Genomic DNA, 22,294 nt, shown 5'->3' with positions numbered 1-22,294 from the left:
TAAAAAATATACATAGACTTTTAGTTGGATGCACAGTCACTTAGCAGAAAAATTTGCATCATGATTTCTCTCCAAGGGAGTCGGATATGTAAGCCACTATTTTCCACTGTAGAATGAGGTTCTGTCAAACAAACATAAGCAAAATGCTATGGTAATGATACAGAAATAATGGTTAAAAATCTGGGAGAATTATGGAATTCCCCCACAGTTGAAGTCTCCTTTAAATCAGGTCTGAAAGTGTAACCTAACTTTTCTAGAAAGAAAAGGAGAAGTTTATGCAAAAAAAAAAAAATCTGAAGTGCTAATGAAAATGCATGGCCAGCTTTGAGGAAAGCAGGGTTGCAGAGTGGCTAAGTTCAGGGAGGTAACAAGGAGCAGAGTGCCTGAAAGGGTAGTTTTTGATCAGCTTATGCATTGTGTGATGGGTAGGAAAGCATTCTGTGTTCCAGTAACAAAACTTGGGGAAAATAATTACAACATGAACCAAACTGTGCTTTAGTGGCTTTATTTGGGATTCACTGTAAGGGAGAGATTGGTAAATCAAGACACTGAAGCAGGGGGCCCAAGTTATCATTACTGAATTTAAACCAAAAATAATTTAATTTCCAGAAATTCTGATTTCCATACATTATATATGAATATTTCGTATTTTGAGTGGCAGAAGTCTGAAGAATACTTTGGTGAATGGACTTTACTTCAGCTAAGAAGGATTAAACCACTTCTTTGCCTTTAACCTGCACCTGCAAGGTCAGATACAGAAATGAAAAAGCTAGTACAAGCCAAGCAGAGTAAATATAAAAGAAGACAGGGTCAAAGTTTTTTGTTTTTTTGTTTTTTTAACAGACACAGCAAACATATTTTTAGTTTGTTCTTCTACTCAAATCTTGTGTTTCACCAACTGAAACTTTCAACCCACAGACTCCTAAAACAAAGAAACAAACACAAACAAGCAAAAACAAAACAAAACAAAAACCTACTATAGTTTATTGAAAACAAAGAAGGTTGTTATAAAAGAAAAGGCTGAGAATACCCCAAAGATCTGAAATTTATATTTCTCTGTATTCATGTTATCCAAGATGCTACATGCATTTACATGCCATGGTTGGAAAGGTTGTGACAGCCAAGATAATTTACGTGAAATGAGAGACTGGTTGAATTCCTCCAAAACCAGGACCACCATGAACCATATGCTATCTAGCAAATAAAAATGTAATTTTACATACTGTAGTTAATAAACTCAAAACATCACAAACACAGGCACCGATAGACACACATAAACACTTAAATCTATGCCATCAAAATCTTATCATGAACATTTTGAAATATAAAAGATTTTTTTTAAATAAGGACAAAATTGGAACACCTGGGTGGCTCAGTCGGTTAAGCATCTGACTTCCGCTCAGGTCATAATCTCATGGTTCATTAGTTCAAGCTCCCCCCCGTCGGGCTCTGTGCTGACAACTCAGAGTCTGGAGCCTGCTCCAGATTCTGTGTCACCCTCTCTCGCTGCTCCTCCCCTGTTCATGCTCTGTCTCTCTCTCTCTCTCTCTCTCTCTCTCTAAAAAATTAATAAACATTAAAAAATTAAAAAGAAAATAAAAATAAGGACAAAAAAGAAGAGGAGGAGGAAGAAGAGCAGGAGAAGGAGAAGGTAAAGGAAGAGAAGACATCTCAAGGAATGAAAATAGTAGAATCCAGAAAGTGGAGCATTTTATAGGTTAGCTGACTGAATTTTCCAAAAACTCAGTAGCAAAACAAACAAAAGCCCCAGTTATAATGAATAATTAGGAAGAAGTAGCTCTTCTAAATAAATTTGACTTCAACATGAGAAAAAAATGAGTGGACCTTATTTGGATCCCCATTCAAATAGACCAACTGTTAAAAGATGAGGTATGTTGAAATTTTTAATATAGCCTGGGAATTAGATTTTAATAAGGAATCATTTAAGTTTTTATTAGTACTGATAATAGCATTGTTGTTATGTTTAAAAAAAAAAAGTCCTGTTCAATTTTAGTTGTTTGTTTCAAGGTGAATTTAGAAATGTTTTGAGCTAAAATGATATGTTTGAGAATTTCTTTGAAATACTTAAAAAAGAGTGAAGGGGAAAGGCTGAAACAGGAATGACACATTGGTGACAGTTGTTGAAGCTGGGTAATGAGTATAGGGAAGTTTATTGTATTGTTTAGTTTTTTGTTTGTCAGGAAAGATCTGTAGTAAAAATAACCTTAGAAGTAAGAATGTATAATACACTTTAATTTCAGTGAAAAGTGAATGTTCTTTACACTTTATTCATTCTTCAGTAAAATCCAGGCTGGCTTCTGTCACAATCACTTCACCTAAATAGCTTTTTCTGAAGTCATATTTTATCCCTCATTTAATTGCTATTCAGCTCTATAGAATTTTTTTCAACTATTGTCTGCAAAGCAGACTTTGTCACTTGGCAAAAAGGCAGAAGAACTGAGAAAATAGCCAACACTAGTGTGTGAAGAAATAATAAGTTAATTTCTGAAGACTTACGAAATTTTAAGTGAAACTCAAATATTGAACAATTCTCAAATACTCACATTCCAGGGGAAAATAAGAAAATGCCAGTATGCCCTATATTTAGTACACATTTAGAAATAACATTCTATATTTAGAAATAGATGTCATATATATATATATATATATATATATATATATATATATATATATACTGGCATATATATACATATATACATATGTGTGTGTGTGTGTGTGTGTGTGTATGTGTGTGTGTATAAAATGTGTATATAACTTTACAAAATTCCTAAAGGGAACTTTACAAATTTAATGCATTCTAGAAATCCAGACCTTTGAATTGGATATACCTGTCTTCAGTGCTATGTAACATATTTTTTTGTAATAACAAACTTTTGATTCATATCTGGCAATGATGAAAATTTAAATTTATATATTGCAATTCAAAAATGAAATCTAACCCAAACAAAAACAATCCAACCCCTTCCTACCCATACACACACTCTCTCCTAGATATTTAGAAAGTAAATACACAAATACAAGGTTACCTACTAGTGGTTATTTTGTTTTTTACATTAAGGACTCTAAATTAATTTTTCTATATTCAGAACTCAATAGATTCACCTTTCAGCCCAGGGATATACAAAATTGTAACCCCCTAAAGTGAAATAAACAGACTTTTTTACCTTAGGAGAGGATCCACAGATGTATAACCATTTCCCAAACAATTATTAACAGTGAACTCTGTCATTGTCGGGGGTAGGGTTCACTTAGTTTTCACTAAGTTCCCCCAATTTTTTTTTCTGGTTGTCTGTTCATTTTTTTGGAAGAGAAAAAGGTGGAGTGGGAGGGGGTTGACTGTCTTTTTGTATTTAGGCTGTCAGCCTTTCCTACATCTCACCTTGGCCTTTGTTGTCACGGTGTGAGCTCTGTATCAGGGACTCTATTAAACTTTATAGCCCTCAGGAAAGAGAAGTGCCAGCATGTAGGGGCTAAAATTGGCTATAAAATGAAAACTTGCTGAAGGCATATGAGAGTCACAGAACAAAACTTAGTGTCTCATTGAAAATCTCCATTGAAGCTTTTGAGGTACCATTAGTTTTTTAAGCCCCCCCCCTTTTTTTCACATTATTTAAGGATAAAAATTGATCTTAAAATATTAAAGGGAAACTTTTTAAGTATAAAAGCATTACCTCAGTAACCAATAAAATTAAAAATACTCATTTTCCTAAACTTGTATGACAATATTCAGCTACAAAGCAAATTAAATGACATAGAAGAGATCTGTAGCCAGGTTTGTTCGCCTGTAAAACAAAACAAAGCAAATAAGTAAAAAGAGAAATAAGAAGAGATGAGATCCATGCTACAAAAATAAACTTCTCTGAAAGAGCTTTTAGATTTCTAGGAAATGAATTATACAATCTATAGTTGAATTTTCATAAATTATTTGAATTAGGCAATCAAGTGTGACAATAATGCTGGTCAAAAATAAATAATTTCATTTTTCCTGTAAAGAAAATGAATATCTACCAGGCCTCATGAGATTTTCAAAACAGATGTACCTTGACTTCAGAAATTTTCATGACAGGAATGGAAAATAAATTAATTTTAATAAAATTAATTTTTAAAAACTTCAGAACAACTGTAAAAATGTTCCTATAAACATCCTTGCTCAGATATTTTCATACATATGCATATCTAATGGGTGTTTAGGAATAGAATTTGTGGGTCAAAGAGGAGGTATATTTTGAAATGTGGTAGATACTGCCAATTGGTATTATAGAGTCTGGGCAATTTACAGTCCCACCATGAGTGTCATGAGACTTTCGGTTGCTCTCCATCTTCTCCAGCATGTGGTATTAGCTAATTTCACTTTAGCCTGTCTAGTAGGTCCTGGTATGACATTGTGACTTTAATTTGCATTTCCCTGATGACTCCAAGCGTTTTTCCCAATAGTCATTTTTTCAAGAGCTCTTCTCCCAATCTTCTGCCGACTTTTTCTAATGTTTTTAAGTTCTTTGAAAAATCATTTCTAGAATTTAATTTTTGGAAACAAAGCCTTTGTTGGTTAAATGCGTTGCAAATATTTTTCCCACTCTCTGGGGTAAATGCGTTGCAAATATTTTTCCCACTCTCTGGGGTAAATTTTTAGTCTTCATGCTATCTTTTGAGGAAGGACCTTTTTAAATATTTTTTCTTTTTGAGTAATCTCTACATGCAACATGAACCTCAAACTCATGACCTCAAGATCAAGAGTCGCATGTTCTGTTAACTGAGCCAGCCAGACCCCCTGATGAAAGGTATTTTAACAGGAATATTTGTCTTTATGAATGACTCTTTCCAGATTCAGTTTAAGTAATCTTTCACTTCCCTATAACTGTAAAGATTACCCCCTCTGTTATATTATAAAAGCTTTGTTTCTTATTTACATTTAAAATGCATCCTGAATTGATTTTTGGTATGATATGAGATGGAGCTAAAACTGATTTTTTTTCCACATGAGATGTGCTCTTTTGCCTTTGCCGTAAGTCAAGATTCCTCATATGTGTGATTCTATTTCTGAACACAAATCTGTTTCACTTGTCTACTCATTTGTACTAGGCCATTACCACAATATCTTAAAGTAACTTTATTAGTTGTAACATGTAGTACTCCAAAGTTTTCTTGAGATTTGGGGTCCTTTTCATTTTTATTTAAATTATAGGATTAACTTTTCAACATTACATCCATAATCACACTCGACAAACATTTACAATTTTTTAAATTTTTTTTAATGTTTATTTATTTTTGAGAGAGAGCGTGCGCACGCCCGCACAAGTCGGGGAGGGGCAGAGACAGAGAGGGAGACACAGAATCCAAAACAGGCTCCAGTCTCTGAGCTGTCAGCACAGAGCCCAATGTGGGGCTGGAACTTGGGAACAGTAAGATAATAACCTGAGTCGAAGTAGGATGCTCAACTGACTGAGCCACCCAGTTGCTCCAACAGTTACAATTTAAATAAGGATTGCAATGAATCCATAAAACATTTTAGAGGACAATTCTTCTGTTCCATGAATGTGGCATTTCCCTCCATTTAAGATTTTTTGAAACTTTTCTCAATATTTTATTTTCCATTTAGAGGTACTGCATATCTATTGTAAGATTCATTGCTAGGCATTTTTTAAATTTTTTAATAGCAATTATTTATTTATTTATTTAAAGATTTTATTTTTAAGTAATTTCTACACTCAACATGAAGTTCGAACTTACAACCCTAAGATTAAGAGTCACATGCTCTAGTGACTGAGCCAGCCAGGTACACCTAATGGCAACTTTTTATACATTAATTTTATTATAGTTTGCAGGTAGAAATGTAATTAATTTCATATATTGACTGAGTATATAGCAAACTTATTAACCCACTTTTTAAATCAAATAATTTCTAATTAGACTGTGGTAGATTATCATTAGATCTTTATCATGTAACCTTGAATAATGGCAGTTTTATTCATTCCTTTCTAATGATTTTCTTTCCATAATTGCTTTACTACTGGATACTCTAATAAAATGTTGAAAAAAGTGGTATTAACATTCATTTTTTCCCTAATGAAAATCGCAAAACAACATATTTCAATATTTCACTACTTTTCTATTAATTTCTCTTCCAAGTTTGGTGAGAGTTTTTATTATGGTAGGTATTGAATTTTATCATTTTTGCATTTATTCAGATGTTTATTTATGACATTGATTTACATTGATTAGTTGTTCAATGCTAAACCAAACTTGTATTTCTGGAATAAATGCAAATTGGTTGAGGTTTGATTTGTTAATATTTCTTTTGGATGTTTGCATCTATGCTCATGAGTTTAACCGTCTTTTTTTTATTTGTTTCTCTTGTTTTTTTATTTCCTACATAGTGTATAAAAGATTTTACTTTTCTATAAATTTGCTCATTTCAACTAAAATTTCAAATAATGGCATAAATATTCAAATAGTCTCTTTTTAGAGTCTCATAATAGTGACTCATTCATTTCTTTTATTTTTAAAATTTACTTATTCATTTTGAGGTAGAGGGGAAAGGTGCAGAGAGAAAGGGAGAGAGAATCCCAAGGGGGCTCCATGGAGCCCAATACGGGGCTTGATTTCATGAACTTGAGATCATGAGCTGAGCCAAAACCAAGAGCCAAAACCATGACCTAGGGACCCAGAGGTCCCTACTCATTTCTGATATAGGTAATTTTTTTCTCCTTTTCCTTCACAATCTAGCAACTAGCTTTTAAATTTTATTGCAAATATTTTTAGAGAAATAACCTAGGTTTCTTTTTAATCCTCTCAATTTCATGTTTGCTTTATATTTTGTTAATATATTTCAATCACTATTTCACTTCTGTTTTGGTAGTTGTTTTAGTCCAATTTTTGTAACTTGAGATTGAAGCTTAAATCTTTGCTTTTCAGCTCTTTTAACTTGTTAAGTACATGCACTTAAGTCAATAAATTTCTTTTCAAGAATTTCTTTGGAAATGCTAGAACTTAGTACCCCATGTTACATGTCACAGGAGTAGATTAGTCTCTTGGCAATTTATGATACATGTGGTATTCTCCTTATGTGAACTTTTTCAGTAATTCAAACAGTCTTGCCTAAATTGCATGGTTCCTTAAATGATTTTATTGTGTGGTATAAACAGAGTTTAATGATGTACATTTCTAATAAGATCTTGAGGAGAGCTTGGGAAAATTGGGAGGCGCCTCTTTTTTTTTTTAAGTTTATTTAGTTTTGAGAGAGACAGAGAGAATGTGAGCAAGGGTGGGGCAGAGAGAGGGAGAATGTTAAGGAGGCCCCGCACTGTCAGCCCAGAGCTGGGCATGGGTTTTGAACTCATGAATCGTGAGATCATGACCTGAGTCGAAATCATGAGTTGGATGCTCAACTGACTAAGCTACCCAGGTGCCCCAAGACCTCTTTTAATGATAGTGTGAATTTGTATTTTTTATAGAAATACCAAGTCTAGCGTGAAGCATTTGGAAAAATCTGTAGTGAAAGGAATATAATTTTTAAAAAGGAATTTCTTTAGCTACATCCCACAACATTTGATATATATTTTCGTTATCATTAAGTTCAAATTATTTTCCAGTTTGAGTCACATATCATTTCAAAGTATCTCCTAACTTCAAACAGTTGAACATGGGGCACCTGGCTGGCTTGGTCTATAGAGTATGCAACTCTTGATCTTGGGGTGGTGGGTTCAAGCCCCTCAGTAAGCATTGAACTTACTGAAAAACAAAAACAAAAAACAAACAGCTGATTAATTCCCTAGTTTAATTTAGTTTAATTCCCTATTGATCAGAGAACATGCCCTATGAGATTTCAAACTTTTGAAATTTGTTGAGGTTTACTTTATGACCCAGAACACAGTAAATTTTGATAACTATTTCATGTGTAACTAAAAATATGACCTATAAAGGTAATCACTATAGCACCAAAATTATTTAGATTTTTTTCAAAATGTTGTATGTAATAAACTAGAATATGGAGGGAAAACCGTTTCTACTTCAAAACTTATCTACCCTGAAAGAATTTAATTCTAGGAATTCTCATATAAAATAGTTGGTTTAATACAACATACATATAAGGAAATCAATCATTTTCCTAATAACTTGCTGCCTGGACTCAGGTTTTACACCGCCACAGATTTTCATGGCTTGTCTACTTCCATGGGCCTAGACACAGAGGCCCTAGAAATTAATTCTTTATTGTGATTTATAAACCCTTGTGGCTCTTGGTGCTCCTGTTTCCACCTACCAAGGAGCCCACAATGGCAGTGCCTCCAGACAAAGGCTGGTGACTACAGTCCACACCTACAGGACTGGCTCCCCTAAAGGCAGAGAAAGGAGTCAGATTACATGACCTCAGTAACTTCCCCCAAAGAAATGAATAGAAAGACATGAGAATTTTATGTTATTTGCCAAGTGATTTACTAAACAAAGAGTTAACTGATAACAAGTAAAGCTATAAAATGAGGGTAAAATATATTCTATATTATTATATATTATATATTATGCATTATATATACATATATATGACTTCATATAATTACATATAAAAATGTGATTTCAGTATGGGAAATTACTTTTAACATGCAAGCATATTTGTGCTGGTTGTCACTTTGCTGGTGCCTAAAGAACCATACTCTTAGTGTCATACATTTGAGTATTCCACTCCTTCCTTGCTGTGACCAGCATTGGCCAGTGTGACTTTAATAGGTGTGATGCATGTAGAGGCCTGATGATTCATTGTATTGGATGTCTGCCCTCTCTGAGCCCCGTTCTCTTGGATTCCCATGTCTTGGAACCCCCGCTACCATATGGTAGAATATCCAGCTAAAGGAGAACCACAGTGCTCTGGCTAAAGCATCAACTGAGATACCAGGTGAGAGGCAGCCCTAACTGCCAGCTCGGCCAGAGAATGACTGCAAATATTAAAGCCTTGTTGAGCCCCAGATGATTGTAGCATCAGCCAATATCATGCAGAGTAGAAGAGTAGCCCAACTGAACCCAGTCAACACATAATCATGAAAGATTTTAATCATAAAAGAAACAATTATAAAAGTATTTTAAGTCACTAAGATTGTAGAATTATTTGCTAGAAATAACTAAAACAATAGCAAACAATTTCATGAAGAAGTATATATCTACCTTAAAATATAAAATATATTCATTTAAATAAAATATTAAAAATATTTATAAATTTGTATTAACCATATGACATACATATGGTTAGTAACATCTATACCTAATATTTATAAAAATAAACAAAATAACTATTTGAGTATTGGTCTAAACCAGTGTCAAAAAAACCCAACCATAGTGTTGGTAGAATTTAAGATCAGAAGCCACAGTCTATCAGACAATGTACATGAATCCATCCATTGATTTATTCAGACAGGATATTTAAGCATTCATTATATGCTCTACCCCTGGCATATAGAACCTAAATGTACAATTGGAGAAAGGAACAAAGAAATAGACTGGCTTTTTTCTTTAATTTAACCTTTGTTAGTAAATACGTCTCGATATATTGAAAAAGAATCAAATATAGACATCAATTTATATAAATGAATTTTAATGAGTACTGACAAAATTGCTTTCTTTTATGATTTTTTCCTCATGATTTTCTATCACAACAACAAACACTACTTCTAAATTAAAAAAATGAAAACTTCATGGGGCGCTTGGGTAGCTCAGTCAGTTAAGCATCTGACCCTTGGTTTTTGCTCAGGTCATGATCTCACAGTTCATGGGATTGAGCCTTGTGTCAGTCTCTGTGCTGACAGTGCAGAGCCTGGTTGGGATTCTCTTTATCCTTGTCTCTGCCCTTCCCCCACATGCTCTTTCTCTTTCTGTCTCTCTCTCTCTCTCTCTCTCTCTCTCTCTCCCCCCCCCAAGATAAACTAACTAACTAACTAACTAAATAAATAAATAAATAAAAACTTCAGAGTGGTTTAAATATCAGGCTGCAACCATCCAAGACAGGATTTCTTAGTTCAAATCCAGTCTGAATTTACAAATTATTCTCTGATAAGTATAAATTCCTCAACACAGGATCTTCCACACATTCTCTAAGGACACATCCCCTGTTTTTATTTCATTGCAATAGTCTCACTTAGGGTCACATGTGACATAAGATGGTTTTGAGGTGAGTATCCATTTCAACAACAAGACAGAGGGAGAAAAGTCAGCACAATGTTAGAGGAAAAAAATGATTCCCAATATTGTTTGCGTGTTTCCAGCTCTCATATTGATTATGTGCTTAATCTTTAAGATAGACGTTTAAAAAGTAGTTATTGATGTTCTCCCGATCATCGTTGGTACTTCTCTTAAATATATAATGGGAACAGAAACATTGGGAAAGAAGACGGGGTAACTAGATTTCTTCTCCCCTTTTCAACAATCCCTGTGTATTTATTTAAAAAAAATGTTTAAAAAGGTTAATTTTATTTCAATTTAATTTAACTGCCTATGAAGGCACACGAAAAATCCTATTTTGACCTAGATCATATTTATTACATCCTCTTTTTAAGCTTGAGGAGAAGAGAAGTGAATTGATGACAGAACAAGGGGAAGCAAGGATAAGCCACACAGCTCTTTGACTCCTTAGATGTAGTTTCCTCAGAGGGGCTTCAAAAATTATTTAAATTATTGTCAATCAATAGAACATGGAGCATACCCAGGAGATCTGAATGTTGGTTAAAATTCACTTTTAGAAATAAATACCTGGGGGCACCTAGGTAGCTCAGTTAGTTAAGTGAAAGACTCTTGATTTCGGTTCAGGTCATGATCTCATGGTCATTAGATTGAGCCCCACATCAGGCTCTGGGCCGGGCCTGGAGCCTGCTTGGGATTCTCTCTCTACCTTTCCCTCTGCCCCTTTCCCACTTGAGCTGGGTGGAGTTCACTTGCACTAGTTCTCTCAAAATGAATGAATGAATGAATGAATGAATACATGCATACATAGATACATACCTTTTAACAGTTCAGAACTAAGGAGCAATTGATTATATAATCACTTAATCTACTAATATAACAGAAAAGTCTTATTAGCAGTATAAGTACAAGTTGTGTATTAAATAGCTTCTCTCAACATGAAAATGGATTTGGTAATTGACACCAGGGTTGATATCCTACCATCTGTTTGGACATGAGGTTTCATCTATTCATGGACACCTACCTTTCCCCATAATTGTTCTTTTCCTTCCTTTAAAGCATGTAGATGGAGTACCATGATGCTAGCATTCCAGGTAGTACATCCAAGGACAACAGATTATTTTGTTATTCCCTGTCCTTAGCTGACCAATTCAAGGATAACACTCGCCTCATAAGCCATTGATCTAATCACATATCACATATCTACAAATATCTACTCACATATCAAAATTAGTTTAGCTGTGGTGTTAGCTAATAGTTGTTACATCCACTTGCAAAGCAGGGCCCCCACGTATCTAGGCTATCAGAATTTCCATCTTTTGCATATATGTCTACAAGAAATTTGAACATAATTTTTTATCAAAGAAATAGCAAAGATTATGTGTGCACAATAATAGAAAAATAACATTAACAGCACACTAGTTAGTCTTTTTATGCTACGCTCATTTGGCTAATGTTAACAGTAAGATCTTAGGAAGAAGAAGAAAATCTCTTACTAAGTAGTTCAAAACCCCAATCAAACATTTGAACTTTAAACAGTTCAGGTAGAAATTGAGAAAATTTAGAATCTTACATATGTCAAAGTATGAGTTAGTATATTAATATGCTATATGGCCTAGGATAAGTGCTTATGATTCAAATAAAAAGTCTCTCCTTGATCATCTGTTTTCACTGTTTAGAACTGATACAATTCTTGGATTATGTCCAAACCAAAAAGTTGAAATAAGAAGAGAAATGAAAGAATACAAAATTCTATTCTTACCTTATATATTATTGTGTATAATAACATTAAAAATGTTAAATTAATAATGTATTTATCCCTATATGTCTGACAGCAAATCTTAACTTTCATTATTTCATTCTTTATCAAAGATCTAAAGATGATAAAAATATTGAGCCATATCTGGACAGAAATAAATTAGGTATTCTTATTTTAGGTGACTTTTCCTTTTCTTTTTTTTAAATTTTTTTTTACATTTATTTATTTTTGAGAGACAGAGAAAGACAGAGCACAAGTGGGGGAGGGGCAGAGAGAGAATGAGACACAGAATCCGAAGCAGGCTCCAGGCTCTGAGCTGTCAGCACAGAGCCCGATGTAGGGCTTGAACTCACAGACCATGAGATCATGACCTGAGCTGAAGTTGGACGCTCAACCGACTGAGCCACCCAGGCCCCCCTAGGTGACTTTTTCTGATATGACTAGACTAGAATTTGGTAAATTTTGAACAGACGTTTTATATTTATTGTAAGTGATGTATAAAAATTTATTAGATGCTTATTTGTTAATAGTGTTTGGGTTAGATATAAAGATATAACTTTCAATAAATATATGAAAAGTTGCTTAATATTTTAGTCCCTATCAAAAATTTTGTCAATAAAACAAATGCCTAAAATATATGGATGTAAATCATTGATACTCAGTCTATAATGGTGGAAATGGGCATTCATATGCAAATAGAAAAATAAACAAAAATTTATCTGTCTTTCCATCAGTCCACCCACACATCCATGCATCTTTCCATTCTTCCATCCATACATCCGTGCATCCCTATCTTTTTATCTATTAATCTATATACCTTCCTATTTACAGTGTATTTCCAGATGTTTTCCCTTGTGAGAAATTTGAGGCCTGTTTTTCTTAGCATCTACCTGATTCACTATAGGCTTGGTGAGGACTCACTTTGTACCAAGAATTGTACCAAGGGGAGGATTATAGGGGTGAACAGGCTAATCTTGATCATCACCAGCACATGGATCTAGCTATGTTAAAAAATTGATTTAAAATTATTTTTTATCATATTATCGATAGTAGGTACACAAGAAAACTCCCTTGTGCTTTCAGGTCAAATTTGACTTATGAAAAAATCTCTCTGGCTACTACTATATGGAGAAAAAATTGGAGGAAGGCAGAGTGAACATTACAAAGGCAGATTTAAGAGGCTCTTATCTTGATCTCTCTCTCTTGCAGGCCTTATGGCTGGGATGCAGATTTTAGGGTGAAGGTGGTCCCGATCTATTATTAGCCAGCAGAACCGATGCCTTTGAGCATATTTTTTGATTCATTGCCTGGTTTCCTGTTTTATTTGTGATCTTCAAGTTCTAATTATTTATTTGTCTCTTTTTTTTTCAAGTAAGTTTCAAGCTCTATTTAGTCCAGTGAAAATACATGCAAAACAATATTTGTTGAATAAAAAAATAGATTCATGCGCTTTGTCTTATGGATTGCACCTTCTGGGCAATTCTGCTAGAACTCACTACATCTTTTGGACATCAATTTTGTCCACTAGGATGCTCTTACCAGAGTGAGAGTTGGCTGTGAAATTGGTTTTCACTGTTCCATCAACTATTCTAAACTGTCTGTTCTTGTTGAGTCCTTGACTTCTTTCTTGCTCTGATTTGAGATGCCAGTGTTCTTTGTGTTTAAGACAGCCTGACTCTTTACAACTTTTGATGTCTTATATAACTACTTTAACACCACTATTATGTAATACCTTTATGTTTCCATAAGAAATCCTTGTCATATAGTAAAATTTGTTCCATCCGTCAATCTATGATACATAACATTGTACACTACCACTTGTTATTCCTAATGGTTTGTTTTCCTAAGATTATATACTAAAAAACAGTCTTTACATTATATGTGTAAAATAATGCTACAGAGTACTATTATGTATCTTGATTTATTGATGATTTACATGTGAAAGCATCACTATAGAATATATGTGATAGAAACTACAAAAATGCTATTAATCTGACACATAATATGAGCTGGGATAAGAATCATGATAATGCTGTGTGCTTCTGCATTACTTAAACTGCTCATACCCATTGTACTCCTCTAACTTAAAATAGCTACACTTATTTAAGTTTAATTTTGCATCATAAATATATTTGTAGACTGGATTATTTATGTCTCTATTCACAACATTTCAATACATTAGACAGTAAAGTTAGAAGAGAATAATGAAATATCATTTCATTAGTAACATTTATGTAAGATATATAGTAAAAACAGGAGCCACATCATGTTAATCTTTTTTTTTTCTTTTTGCTATTTTTCCCAAGAATTTAGCAGAGAAAAATGTGAATGAGTTGTCAGTCTATTAGGAGCATGTTTTAAATAAATGACTTCATGTTTGTGTATATAAAGGTATCCTTTCACCACTGTCCTCACTGTAACACCTGTTGTTCCTAATTTCATTGGACAAGAGAATGGTGAAGTGAAACCGTGTTGAGCTTATTGCTTTCCTCTATGTGTAGATAGCCATAAATCTACAGTCCATCTCACACACTAGAAATGTCATTAAACATGTTTCTACATTTTATTCAAGAAGTGGCTTAAGTTTGAGCACAGTTTACTAAAAGCTATCTCTTGCAATGGCCTTATTCTCAACAAAAATCATCACATATCTTTAGACAAATACATTATAAAAGAGAGAGCATCTTTCTGCCACTGACTATACCACCTGCAAGCATGAGTATAATGGATGCGATTTCTAAATATGAAGAGGACAATTGTTATTGCCATCAGCGCAATCTACCAATTATCTCTTGTTCTTCTACCAGGTGGAAGTTCTCCCACCCTCATTAATTTTTCTGTGGCCATGTGACTGGTTTGTCAAAGTATGGAAAAAAGAGAATTATATTACTGGCATGTGGACTCTAAGAGCCAGTGAACAGTGTACACGTTTCCCTTCCAACACTAGCAGTGCTTATACTTAGCTTATCTGCTATTCTGAGTAGCAGAGCAATGATATCATGGATCTGTCAGGGACATGCAGCACTAGTAAGAAAAAAAAATACAGTATTAAGTCACTGAGAGTTTCAAAGTTATTCATTACAGAATTACTTATCCTATCTCAGTTGATATAACAGTTGACTTCAGTATTCCCAATTCTCACTTCCCCATATATCAGCATGTATTCTTACATAATTAGAAATATCATTTTAGGTTTCACTAACTATCGCTGTACACAGTACAATAGCTCCAAGTGATATACAGCCCTTAAAGAGAACTTAGATATAAACATGCCAGGAAGTGTTTGGATTGTTGGACCCAAGCCTGAAGACAGGGTTCCTTTCTACTCCAGACCTTTGTGCACTTGACCATTTTTAGGGAGAATTAAAAGAGAACCTATATTTCTACTCCAGAACTTTGTGCACTTGGCCATTTTTAGGAATAGTTAAAAGAGGACCAGGATTACAGAAGATAGAGTTCTAATAAGTCTATCTTCCATTAATAAAGGTATGACACAAAAGAAAGTCCATAATGCACCTTTGAGAGTTGGAAGGGAGTAGTAGAACAATATAGGATGAACAATTAAATACCTAACTTTTAAAAAAGAATTAACAAATATTCATAGATTTAGTAGATTACTTAAAACTGTTTTAAAGGATCTTTTAAAATATTACTTTAAATTATTGTGGAAAAAATTACAGGGCTTTAAATAAAAGTTGAAGAAAGAAAGGAAAGAAGTGAGGAAAGAGGAAAGGAAGGAGATAGGAAGGACAAAAATTAAACAAGAAAGAATGAAAGTAAGTCCAAAAAGAAACCTACAATTATATGGTCAAATAAACTTCAACAAAAGAAGCAAGAATATACATTGTGAAATGGAAAGTCTATTCAACAAATGGTGTTGAGAAAATTGGACAGCTACATGCAAAAAAAAATTGAACTGGACCAACTTCTGACACCATACACAAAAATAAATTGAAAATAGTTTAAAGATCTAAATGTAAGACAGGAAACCATAAAAATCCTAGAAGAGATCACAGGCAGTAACCTCTTTGACACTGGCCCTAGCAACTAATTTCTAGTTTCTTCTGCGGCAAGGGAAACAAAAGCAAAAATAACTACTGGGACTTCATCAAACAAAACAAAACAAAACAAAGCAAACAACAACAATAACAACAGCATCCTCACAGTGAAAGAAACAATCAACAAAACTAAAAGGCAACCTATGGAAAGGGAGAAGATATTTGCAAATGACGTATCTGATAAAGGATTAGTATCCAAAATATCTACAGAACTTATAAAACTCAACACTAAAAAAATCCAATTAAAAAATGGGCAGAGGACATGACACTTTTTCAAAGAAGACCTACAGATGGCCAATAGACATGAAAATATGCTCAATATCACTCATCCTCAGGGAAATGCAAATCAAAACCACAATGAGATATTACCTCACACCTGCCAGCCTGGCTAAAATCAAACACAAGAAACAAGTGTCGGTGAGGATGTGGAGAAAAATAGAACTACTGTATGATCCAGTAATCACACTAGTGGGTATTTACCCAAAGAATACAAAAATACTAAATCGGAAGGATATATGCATACCTATGTTACTGCAGCATTATTTACCACAGCCAAATTATGGAAGCAGCCCAGGTGTCCATCAATAGATGAAAGAATAAAGAAGATATGGTATACATACACAATGGAATATTATTCAGCCATAAAAAGAATGAAATATTGCCATTTGTAGCAACGTGGATGGGACTATAGAGTATAATGGCAAGCTAAATAAGCCAGTTAGAGAAGGACAGATGCCATATGATTTCACTCACGTGTGGAATTCAAGAAAAAAAAAAGGAAAAATTAAAACAAGAATCAAACAAAACAAAGCAAAACAAAACAGACTCTTAACTGTAGAGAACAAATAGATGATTACCAGAGTGTAGGTGGGTGGGAGATGGGTGAAATAGGTGATGGGGATTAAAAGTACACTTATCTCAATGAGCACTCAGTAATATAGAGAATTGTTGAATCACTATATTGTACACCTGTCACTAATATAACACTGTAAGTTAACTATGCTGGAATTAAAAAGAAAATAATGAAAGTGTGTGTATGTGTGTATGGGGGGAGGGTTGGATAAAGAGACAAACAGAAAGAGATTTAGAAAGTAGAATTTACCCTTCCTTAAATTATGCAGTTTTTACAATCACTTAAATTAGGCATCATTGTAATTCACGTTATTTCTCTCACTGTAACTGTGATCTTAGATCTTACCTTTCTACATAATCTAGTAACCTGGAACAGTGATTTGAAGCAGGAGCATCATGACCTCCTACTGCATAGAGAAAACCATCGCACGTGGCCACTCCAACACCTCCTCTCCTCTTACACATTGGAGCACACATGTTCCACTTATTTGTATGAGGATCATAGTATTCCATTGAACTCAAACAGGAACTTCCATCACGACCTCCAACTGAATATAACCTAAAAACACAATAAAAAAAACAAGATTTAATCTTATGGTCTGAATGACAAAATATAAAAAAGGAGAAGATCTTTAAAAATATATTTTCGATCACCATATGAGTCCCAAATGGTTTTTTTTAATGTTTATTTATTTTTGCTCACATGCATGCAAGAGAGAGGCAGACAGAGGATCTGAAGCGGGCTCTGTGCTGACAGCAGAGAGCCCAATGTGGGGCTCGAACAGTGAACCAGGAAATCATGACCTGAGCCAAAGTCAGACGTTTAACCAACTGAGCCACCCAGGCTCAGCCACCCTCAAATGTGTTTTAATAAGATTAGATGTTATGGAATTTTTGCTTTAGCCAGGGGACATTATAACTAATATAATGGGAAATAGAAACTGGAAAATACAGTATTAAGTTTAAGTAAATGTGCAGGAAGACACTATTGTCTAGTATATAAAATCATTCAGGTCTTAGATTTGCAAATGCACGCTCTCATATTCTTTAGTAACTCTAGAAAATGATGTTTAAACTGATTTCATATCCTAGATACATATTTTTTAGAAAGCTGTTTTATGTTTCTCTTAATGTTGAGCATGATAAAATGTAACTGACTGCCCAAGTGTGCCCTTTATGGCTGTAGGCCTCTTTGCTTGATTACTCATGGTTGTCTGCTAGGTCTCAGTCTTCAGTGTGTGGAAATTAACCAACAGGAACATTTTAAAGGACAAGTGTTGGGCAATTTAACTCGCAGAAACACCCAGAAGTGAAATATTCACTAAGAAGTTTTTCTCATTCTAAATACTTTATGAAATCCGAACTTCATTTATTTCTATGAACATCTAACTCAAAAGAAGTACGCTCTAATCATGAGATATTATTAAAATTTAAAATTAAAATTATTAAAATTTAAATATTTGTCATTTAAATTATTAAAATTTAGATATTATTTAAAATGTAAAATTTTGCAGAAATTTTACTTATTGAGTAAGTATCTCCATACAAGGCATCTTGCACAATCCCTGGTACAGAATTTATATATAAGAAAAGTATCCCCCATTTTTTCTATTGTTTTAAAGGAATTGTTGACTTCAAGCTCCTCTTTTATTTATACACATTACACTGACAAATTATAGTATTGATTTAGGTGAACCCAGCATTGCTAATACAGTATTTATGTGCAAGAATGTATCACACATTTTCTTTTTCTGTAATTATTTAAAATACTAACCTACAAATATATAGTTAAATGTATATAGAAACTAATGATAATTAAGCATATTGCTTACATTACAGAATTCAAATATTGAGCTTGGGAGTATAGCCTTTTATTTGGAAATTAAATAGTCCTGCAAAGTTCACAAGTTACAACATCAATGACTTCTTTAATGTAATTATGCATATTTCAAACACTATTCAGTCCCTTTCTTCTGTGTGAACCCTCCCTTAATAAAATCCAGTAACACAGGGATTACACAAAAAAGAAATTTATGTCATGCCTTAATGAAAATGACATAATATTTGACAGTCCCTTTTGTAACATAAATGTTTGATGTATAGTAGCTATTATTTTATAAATTACCTACTGCAGCTTAGGCTATGTTATCATGGTTTCTTTCATTTGGTACATGTCACTCATAATGTTTTTCTATATAGATTTTATGGTATTATATAGTCCACAGGCGAACAATGAAATTACTATAATTTCAGTATAATATATTGATTAATACAAAGGCAAAATTACTTGATAAGAGTAAATGCACTGAATTTTTCCTCAAAAATGAACTTTGAAAAAGAAATGAGGAAACTGTCATTTGTGTAAAAGATAATAGTGTCATTTTGGACTGCTTTATGAATTCCTAGTTAAAACTAATGATGTATTTTAATACTTGAAAGATTTTGAAAATTATGTACTTTACAAATATATGCTATCAAACAACATCTCTAATCCACTTATTTTGAAACATAAATTTGCTAAGTGACTAAGAATTAAATGGAAAAATAAGTAACAATAATAACTTGCTGTAAGTATTGTTAAAGTTATAAAAATAACCAAGAGATAGAAACAGTATATTCTCAAGCAGTTAGAAAAAAGGCTATAATGTATACACATAACTACATGGACAATTATCTTCTCAGATCTGCCCTCACAAGCTATTTAGTCATAACTTAGGTTAATTCCCTGCTTTGTTTCACTCCAATGACAAATTAGATGCTGAGAATCTGAAGAGCAGAGAAGAATCTGATGCTAGAAGTAAATGCACTGACATGATAGGAAGTGGCAGCTGACAGTTTCACAGCGGGAAAGGAAACGTGACATTTTAACTTAGAGTTGAAAGATGAGTAGAAATTTGTACGATGAAGAAATAGGGGGGGAAAGCACTACATGCAGGGAAAGCATTATGCATAAAGACAAGAGGCATGAAAGGTCACAGCAGGTGATAAATAAAGAGTGGCAGGTATGTCACGTTGACGGAAGGGGTGGTGGGGAAGGAGGGGACGAAGAAGTGCAGCTGGTGAGAATGAAGGGCTTGTGTGGTATGCTGCTGCACTGGGATTCCACTCGTGTGCAATGAGAAAAGCACAGAGAAATAACATTCTTAGGCATCATCAGGTTCCTAGTTCAGTTTAATGTGAGTATTGACCAATATATCCCTTGCATGTCAAAAATTGGCAGGAGATCAAAAATATCCCTGATGTGAGTAAACTTTTCTGAATTTTGCAGAGAATGGCAAGAATCTGAGTCTTCCCACACTACTTTCCCTAACTTATGTGTTTATTCAGCACACCGATGAGTTTAACCTCAAGTCTAGCTACCAGGTCTCAGTGTTTAAAGACCTAATTTCCAGGTGCCCATCTGAGCGAGTGCCACATATTTAAAATTGTAGTAAATAAAATATAGCCGTTTCAGGAAACAAATCCTGTATTTGGATATGGGTTAAAACGTGTTGAGACCCAGGCTGTTTCCCACTTGAAAGCATATCATCTGTAGAGTATGACCTTTTGTCAAGAACTGTGAGTAATCTGAAATTCTTTTACTGCTTGAAATCTAACAAATTAGCCTATCTTAGCTTCATACATGCTGGAAGAAGACAAAAGACTCCTAGGTCAGAGGAAAAAAATGCTACTATTCACAGCACAATAAGCAACATGAGCTTCATGTTTACGTTGGGTCTTGTCCCCTGCCAAGTCGCAATGGGTAGATAAGAGACTCAAGTAAATACTGCACATGCAGCGGGGCTTGGCCTTTCTCACATCTGAGGAACATTAAGTTTAGGAAATGCTAATTCATTAAAGAAAGCTGCCAACAAACCTGCCAAGCTTTGCTGTGAAAGGAGCCATTATCTTTATTATTCTGGCCAAGGAATGAATCTGCTCTCTGCTCCAAAGAAAGACAGTGGTTCTATCTTCCATAGCTGTTTGATTTACAAATATCCTTGCAGGACAGTGTGAAAAAACAATTGCTGTGAGCACTTCTTACTTAGGAAATGTACAGTAATGCTAAAATCCCATTGTAGAGCTCTCTGCAAACTCTCTTGTGCTGATTGCCTGAGGTAGCCCCTGCTATCACAACCACAGTTCAAACATCAGGACAAAGAAAAAAGTAGGAGTGCACCCTCCCCCTTTAAGAATCTACCTTCTGTTTTGTTTCTTTAGATTCCACATGTTAATAAACAAACAAAAAGAAGAGTCAGACCTATAAATAAGAGAATAGAGGCGTTTGGGTGGCTCAGTTGTTGGAGCATCCGAATCTTAATTTTGGTTTAGATCATGATCCCAGGGTCTTGGGATTGAGCACCTTGTCAAGTTCAATGATGAGCATGGTGCCTGCTTAAGATTTTATTTCTGGAGCACCTGTGTGGCTTAATAGGTTAAGCGTTCGACTTTGGCTCAGGTCGTGATCTCGCGGTGCATGGGTTGGAGCCCCACATTGGGCTCTGCTGGCAACGTGGAGCCTGGAGCCTTCTTCAGATTCTGTGTCTCCCTCTCTCTCTCTGCCCCTCCCCCACTTGCATTATGTCTCTGTCTCTCAAAAATAAATGTTAAAAGTTAAAAAATATATTTTTTACATATTTTATATTTATATAAATATATATATTTATATTTATTTATATATTATATATATTTTATTTATATATATATATATATATATATAGTTTCTCTCTCCCTCTGCCCCTCTCCCTCTCTCTCTCTCTCTAAAATAAAAAAATGGATACATTTAAAAAGTAAATAACTACAGAGAACAAACTGAAGGTTGTTAGAGGGAAAGGGGTGGGAGTGGGCAAAACTGGTGAAGGCAAAGGGGAGACACAGGCTTCAAGTCATGAAACAAGTCATGGGAATAAAAGGCACAAAATAGAGAATATAGTCAATGATATTATAATAGTGCTGTAAGGAAGGTGACAGATGGTAGTTATAAATGATATTATAATAGTGCTGTAAGGAAGGTGACAGATGGTAGTTATAACATAACTATGTGAGCATAACATGAGATATAGAGAACTTAAATCATTATCTTATATGCCAGAAACTACTGTAACAATGTACATCAAAAATACTCAAAATAAATAAAATTAAATAATCCATCTTTTATTTTGTTTTTTGCTTATTTATTTTATTTTATGTAATTTATTGTCAAGTTAGCTAACATACAGTGTATACAGTGTGCTCTTGGCTTTGGGAGTAGATAACAGTGATTCATCACTTATGCTAGAAAGTCTTTCCTGATCTCATTTTGTCTTTTTCCAAGAAAATTAACATTGTATAAACTGTATCCTGGGTAAAGTTATTTAATTAACTTTATACATTGTTAATAGTTCATACTTTACAATATAGTATATTATTATAATTTTTAATAGTCATACTTTATCAATAGTGCATACTTTGGGATGACTGTAACCAA

At 34.0% G+C, this 22,294-nt stretch overlaps 1 protein-coding gene across 2 annotated transcripts in view; it reads right to left on the bottom strand.

The window, feature by feature from the left end:
- KLHL1 (kelch like family member 1) overlaps positions 1 to 22,294 on the bottom strand; it is a 362,245-nt gene that overhangs the window by 8,013 nt on the left and 331,938 nt on the right. For both annotated transcript variants that reach the window (XM_019415576.2, XM_019415577.2), the window contains exon 9: positions 17,195 to 17,407. In XM_019415576.2, coding sequence (XP_019271121.1) covers positions 17,195 to 17,407 — 213 coding nt within the window. The remainder of the gene's footprint in view (positions 1 to 17,194; positions 17,408 to 22,294) is intronic.

Source organism: Panthera pardus, unplaced genomic scaffold, assembly GCF_024362965.1.
Source record: "Panthera pardus isolate Hobbes unplaced genomic scaffold, ASM2436296v1 HiC_scaffold_1, whole genome shotgun sequence".
NCBI classification, from domain to species: domain Eukaryota; kingdom Metazoa; phylum Chordata; class Mammalia; order Carnivora; family Felidae; genus Panthera; species Panthera pardus.
Note: the sequence above shows the minus strand (reverse complement) of the source record. Positions and strands in the feature narration are given on the sequence as shown.